At 41.3% G+C, this 7352-nt stretch overlaps 1 protein-coding gene across 2 annotated transcripts in view; it reads right to left on the bottom strand.

Annotated features, from left to right (window-relative positions):
* hnrnpll (heterogeneous nuclear ribonucleoprotein L like) overlaps window positions 1-1561 on the bottom strand; it is a 41884-nt gene extending 40323 nt beyond the window's left edge. For both annotated transcript variants that reach the window (XM_005747107.1, XM_005747108.1), the window contains exon 1: window positions 1231-1561. In XM_005747107.1, coding sequence (XP_005747164.1) covers window positions 1231-1404 — 174 coding nt within the window. In that variant the 5' untranslated portion in view covers window positions 1405-1561. The remainder of the gene's footprint in view (window positions 1-1230) is intronic.
* Window positions 1562-7352: the final 5791 nt, after the last annotated feature.

Genomic DNA, 7352 nt, shown 5'->3' with positions numbered 1-7352 from the left:
ATAGCCCGACGGGCAGGGTAGAGATAGATTTTGGTAGCCCGACTGGAAAAATCGCTAGCCCTGGGACGTCGGGTTAGCGATTTTGCGAGCCCTGGTGACTATATGCTGCTTATATCATCTGAATATAAGTACTCAATTAATGTGTTTTTTTACGGTATGAAGCCACAGCTTTGAGGTAGAACTCAATAACGGTATTTTGCTTGAGGAAAATAATGATCTGTCCAGACTAAGTTTGATAAACTGCTAAACAAATGTGTGTAATAAAAAATAGTAATAGTTCTTAGAACGATATGGTCTTCTTAAAAACAACATAGCTTAATATATGAGCAGGGCCCAGAAAGGAACTGACAGAAACACCAGACGGGCAAAACACCAGCTACTGGTAGATAAAGCAGTCCCTCAAGTGACTGCTGAAAAAGACGCTAGGAAAGCCTGGGGAGGCCACTAGAGTGGTGGAATATGTACACTACAGTGCAGATTCTATATCCAGGCTGAAACAGCAAAGATCCATGAGTAAATCAGGAATACGGACACTACTCATCATGTATGTTATGATGCAGAGTACACTTGCTGACTGGATGCACGTCTACAAGTTAACATATAAAGATCTCCATGGAGCTCAAAGGAAGGAAGAATGCGAACAAAAAGTTTTAACATATCCATTCATCCATTCATTTTCTTGCACTTATTCAATTCAGTTAATTCAAAAAATGATTCATCTTTAAATAGTTTCTAACCACCAGTCTGGGACATGGTATGGCTGGTGTGCTCATCCTGTTAAAAGTTCTTCTCACTCTCCACATATGCTCATAGCGTACATCTGCGGGTTTTCTATAATATTGTTGGTTTTTAACCTTACAATACAAAGAGAGTGGACTGTTCTGAATTATAAAATCACAAATGAATTAAACTGAGTTAACACGAAGCTCCGGACTGGTTAACTTCCAACACATTTTTCTTAAGCACGTTAGTGATCGTCGTGACGATGAAAACGGGTTACTGCCACTTGTTCCAAAGTTACGCCGTTTATGTAAATAATGACTGATAATAATAAATGTAGAAACTCATTTATATTCCACTCTGACTTTGTACTCTTTCATTTCTCTTGCTGTCTATTTTAATCATTAACATAATTTTTCAGACCCTTCCAGTTGTTTGTAAATCGTATGAAAAAATGTTAAATATTTACATTTTATTTAGATACAGAAGGATTAATATTGTGTGCCTCACCTTCCCTCCGCTCCTGCGGTTCTCAGTGCACCCGTTCCCCGCTGCCTCCTCAGCGGCAGAATCCTCCTCCTCCTTCCCGTCCTCTAGCTCTTTTACACCGGTCTCTTGTTCCGTCCGGAGCCGCTTGGCGACCTGGTAATATCCTTCTTTTCTGTCTTCGCTCTCTTCCATCATAAAAGAGAGGAGAAAGTCACAAATTTTCGGTAAAAAGGAAGAAGAGACGTTGCACCTGCTACTCTCGCTGTCTCTCGCTGTCTCTCAGGTCAGCTCCAAAGATCGCCAAAACAGGAAGACGTCTTACATTGCTCATTGCGTGTCATGGTTTGTGTTGTCTTGCAGGCACACTTATTTTCTTACAACACTGGGTGGCTTTTTGTTGTTCTTGTTGTTCTGTTTTTTGGGGCGGGGGGTTTGTTTGTTTTTTTGTTTTTTTATTGAAACAAATTAGACTTACCATTTTTGTAGACTCACCTTCACATACCCAAGAGGTAGTGATGGGAAGTCTGGGTCTTTTCTAAGATTCGTCTCTTTTGGCTTGCCTGCCTTAAACGCAGATTAAGCGGGTTTATATGTGTCCGTCTTTTCGGTTGCACAGATGGGGGAGAGCGGTTTTCACACGTGCCTCCTGTGCAGTCCCCCAAGATCCTGCGTGTTGCTGGACGCGGATGACGTACACCAGATAACATGTTAAATAAATAGATGTTAATTTTTCTCAAGGTCTAAAACTTCATTATGATCAAGATTAAAATGTTAATGCTAAAGAAATCTTAAATAAACGTTAAAAAAGCCTACAGTGCGATAGTAATAACATTGGAATAATACTGATTTATAGTAATCCCGTTATTATTGCTTGTTGATCTATTTATAGTTGGCCAGATCACCACATCAGGTTGAAAAATCATTGATTTATAGTTGAACAAATTAAAGCTGCTATCATTTAGACTATTCTGTAGCACCCCTCTCACAGTGGTACAATCTATGTGGCCACAACTGAAAAGTCACTGATTTATAGTTGAGGGGAAATTATTAAGCATAAGCAATTGCCAAGTTGATTGGTCAGACAAGTGGCTGTATCATAGGGTAGTTCACAAGAACAGGATAACCGCAATAAAAACTTTAAACAATGATGATGATAATAATAATAATAATAATAATAATGATACTTGAAAACCAGAGACTGTAGTTGGATATTTTTAATATGGTTTCACCTCAGCTGATGGTATGTTAACTTCGCTCTCTTTTGGCTGGCTCACAAACCAACAAGAAGATGAGCACGAGTGGCCCACAGACCCGTTTTGTACATACTTTGCACACTACCTCCATCTGACAACAGAGCAGGCAGACGGACAAGACCCTGGAGTAGAGCAGACAGCGAATGCGCACCCTCTGCCTACGCTGCTCTGATATATTTATTCTTCTTTTTTTTCTTTTTTTTTACCAATTATGTACTCAACCTTTCTGTCTCCAATATCACATAAATGCAGCCAGTTGCAGCTTCTTTTGTGATCGTCTGCCAAAAAGTGATTTCTGGCGGTTCTATGTGTTTGTGTTTTTTTTATGCCAAATATCTTTGCTTATGTTGATAAACAGTCTGCAGTCAACAGGATTTACAAAGGGACTACATATTAAAAAAATTTAAATGAACTGTTTTGCAAGGATTTTTATGCATCTACATTGTTGTATTTACAACCGTTTAAATACCGACAATCAACATTTTGGCAAATATGATAAACCACTTTTCGGCACAACACCAAATCCCCATCACTCTTAGCTGCTGGTGTGGCAGTTCTTATACAAGGCCCACTATGTTGATCACATAGGCATACCTAAAGTGCTGAATGTCGTTTATTTATTCAATAAATAGATACATGGAATAATTTAAGATTTTACATTTGTTATATTTTCTGTAGTAAATTTCTGAAAAACCTATTAATCTGCATGTGTAAACACGGATGTTGCACATATGCATGATGGTAAATGGCCTGCATTTGTATAGCGCTTTTCTAGTCCCTAAGGACCCCAAAGCGCTTCACACTACATTCAGTCATTCACCCATTCACACACTGGCGATGGTAAGCACATTGTAGCCACAGCTGCCCTGGGGCACACTGACAGAGGCGAGGCTGCCGGACACTGGCGCCACCGGGCCCTCTGACCACCACCAGTAGGCAAACATGGGGTTAGTATCTTGCCCAAGGATATTTGGCATGCAGCCAGGAGGCAGCCTGGGATCGAACCACCAACCTTCTGATTAGTGGCTGACCTGCTCTGCCACCTGAGCTACAGCCACCCACACCATGATATAAAAGAAAAGTATAAAACTACTACTTTCACATATTTAAAAAAAAAAAGATGGAGACAGCTCTGAGGGATATTACGGGGAAGCTTATTTAACTGTTCATATGTAATTTAAACAATTTTATAGTCGCATATAGTGCCCTGACTCCCACCACCACCACACACATGCGTACTCAGGCAGACACAAACACACACATTCCCAGTTCAAATGGAATGCAGCATTAGATCATAAACTTTGCAAAAATCCATTGATCCAAATAGCCAATATCAATAGAGAAAAGCCCGCAGCCAAATAAAATAAGTAATATATATTGTTGAAAAAAACAAACCTGGCCTGTACCGCTACACTTGCTAGCTGTGTCCCAATTTAGGCCCACTTCCTTTGCAGGCCGTGTTTAAAGGGTGATTACATCACAGCGAGGCTACGAAGGCTGTTTTAAAAGTACTGTGGTTAATCTCGCTTATTTATTTAGCAATGCAAATTTAGCTCTACAATTAAGAACAATAAAACCTTTGGCGACATATCTGCAAAGTTTCTTAACATTAGTAATGGTAAGGTGCAAATATACCCTCCACACTGGTCTCTTCGCTCACGGCTGCACCATTATTGTCACACAGATGCAGCCATTTATATCCGCTGTTGCAGTATTCTCCTAAACCATAAGTGCTGCCACTCGGACAATATCGTGTCACAAAAAACAACAACAACAACAAAAATGAAAAATACAGAAGAGTTAGTATTACAAGATACACAAAGAGGGTGCACCTTTAAGACCGATTGTCTGTATGATCACCTATAACATCTCCAAGATTGTGGTTTTGATCCTCAACCCGCTGGTAGGCAGCTCTGAACACCACAACTAGAGCGCCCTGGATTTTGTTGAGAAGGTGAGAGATGTCATTATGGAGGCAGATGAAACTATGGTCTCGTACAATGTTACGTCTCTCTTCACTTGCATCCCAGTCACGGAAGCGTTGGAGATAGTTCGTAAGAGATTACACGATGACCCCGACCTCAGCAACAGGACCACCTTCAGCATCAACCTACTTCACATACAAGGGTCAGTACTACAGGCAGAAACATGGGTGTGCCATGGGTTCCCCAGTTTCACCCATTGTGGCCAACTTGTACATGGAAGAAGTGGAAAAGAAGGGTTTGCTATCCTACCCTGGAACACCACCAAGCCATTGGTTCAGGTATGTGGATGACTCCTGGGTGAAAATCAAATCTCAGGACATACCACAATTCACGGATCACATTAACTCGGTGGACCGACACATCAAATTCACCAGGGAGGATATGAACAGTGGCAGGTTAGCCTTCTTAGACTATGAGATTTCCATCAGTAATGGGGGACATCTAAAAGCTGATGTGTACCGTAAACCTACACATACGGATCAGTATTTAAGGTTTGACTCTCATCATCCACTGGAGCATAAACTGGGTGTCATCAGGATGCTACAACACAGAGCAAACACCATCTCCACTGACACAGCGGACAGGGAGGCAGAAGAACATCACATCAAGAAGGCCCTGAGTAAATGTGGTTATCCCAGCTGGACTTTTGTCAAAGCTGGGAAGGCTCCTAAAGAAAGCTCCGCCGATCCAGGAGAGAAGGACAACTGCTGCCTATGTGAAAACCTATAGTGATCCTGTACGTGTCAGGAGTATCGGAACAGCTGAGACGCATTTTATCTAAACACCAGGTCTCTGTGGCTTTTAAACCCCAAAACACGCTGTGCCAAAAATTGGTCCACCCCAAGGATCGGGTCCCCCGACACAAATGGAGTAACATAGTGTACGCTGTTAAGTGCCAGGAGGATTGCCAGGATTTATACATCGGGGAAACCAAACAACCTCGGAAGAAGCAGATAGCACAACACAGAAGACCTACCTCGTCAGGCCAGGACTTTCAATGATGAGGACACATCCTGGACAGGAAGGAACGCTGGTTTGAGCGCAGAGTCAAGGAGGACATTTACGTGAAAAGGGAAAGACCATCTCTGAATCGGAAAGAAAAGAGCTCTAATTTCTTTATTGCAAATTTGACAACAGAAATAAAGAAATAAAGAAATAAAATCAAACATTCAGCGGCACTAAGTTCTGTAACTCTTACGTCTATTTTCACCTGTTCAGCAGGAGTGGGACTACGGTTCTGCGATATGACCAAAATCTCATAACCATCTCATATAAGATGTTTCTCATCCCGATAACCATATATATCACAAAATAGTGTTTTTTCTCTAAATTCTGTGAATCTTGGGCAACTCGAGTTGTGTGAATTTTTTTGAGCTATCGTGTACCTGGAGTCGAGTGTTTTGACCGATGCATGAAACTATAAATTTTTAGATACAAGTTGTAAGGGCTGCCATTTTTTGTGAGTATTTATTACGTGGCGTGCGACGAGGAAAACACTGTTCTAAGAAAGAAGTTTTCTTCCCACTCAGAGTGTACACGTTTTTGTCACTCAAACTCAAAGGACTGTCTGTACTTCCAAGCTTGAAACGCTGCATGGTCATACTCTCTCCTAACTTTAACTTTACCAGAGGGACACATCGTGTGCCTCAACCTCACAGGGTGTTTCTGTCTTTTGCCACAAACTGTTCTTTTGGTTTCTTTTTACCTTCCTTGGTTAGGCATAGGGATTAGAGATCTGATCTAGATTATAGTATTGAAATTTTGGGACACATCATCAGTAGCGGACTTTGGATTCATTGGGTGTTTCGATCATTATCACTAGACACTCTGATCCAGGAGGCCCTACCAGGGCTGATCAGGCCCCGGAGTGTGTCACTGGTTTATGTTAAATTGTTATTTCTCTTCCACTATATTCTGTTTAATTTCCACAATTTATTTTCTTCCATCAATTCACTGCAAAATGAGAAGTAATACTTACCTCTTTGATATTTAAGGAGCCTCACTTCTTTAAAGGGATAGAAAAGGCGATAAAGAGAGAAGTAAGACAAAAGACACAAGATAAGAGAGCTGAGAGCCGATCTGGCATCCCACACCTTCCTGCCGGATCGGGTTGTATGCTCTACCTCCCCACTGTATCCCAGAGAAGAGAAAAAGAGAGGAAAGAAGAGCAGAACATTTTTTTTATTCCTCCGTTAGTTTTCACTGCCATAAGGTTAACTGCACAGCGCCCAGAATGCCCTGAAACAGCTGTACCAGTCAACTGGGGTTTGGGTTTATCATCATAAAATTTCTAGTGTTAGGTTTTCTACCCTTTTGGAACCCTCTGCTGAGGTAGACCCACCGTGGGTTGATCAATCCTTGGCATGTGTGTCACGGTTAGCTGACTGCCTTAGCAGGCCAAGTGATGTCAGCCCTCTTTAACCACAGCCAGTCTTGTGGTCTTCTCAGCAATGTTAGCGAATTCTCTTATAGCCTGCCATTGCGCCTGTCCTCTGATTCCAATCTGTCTAAGCAGATGCAATGGGACACACATCTTCCAAAAACTTCACCTTTTGTCTCATCAGAAGACCCTTGCCCCACCCTCAATAAAGACCTTTATTTAGAAACATTTTGCATTTTGTGTTTACTTATTTTTGTCTAAAATGTAAATTTGTTTGATGATCTGAAACATTTAAATGTGACAAACATACTAAAAAAGGAAATCAGGAAGGTGTTAGGGCTGCCATGATTAGTCGACTAGTCACGATTACGTCGACTATCAAAATCGTCAACAACTAATTTAATAGTCGACGCATCGTTTGAAGGTTTGTAAGATCCCAAAAGACGCAGGAATAAGTAGCAGGATTGAAGAGTGCAATAAGAGACTTAAACAGAAGATGGCAGCACTTCATGTACAAAGATGCCA

The sequence above is a fragment of the Pundamilia nyererei genome, unplaced genomic scaffold (assembly GCF_000239375.1).
Source record: "Pundamilia nyererei isolate P.nyererei 1_Seehausen unplaced genomic scaffold, PunNye1.0 scaffold00189, whole genome shotgun sequence".
Lineage (NCBI taxonomy): Eukaryota > Metazoa > Chordata > Actinopteri > Cichliformes > Cichlidae > Pundamilia > Pundamilia nyererei.
Note: the sequence above shows the minus strand (reverse complement) of the source record. Positions and strands in the feature narration are given on the sequence as shown.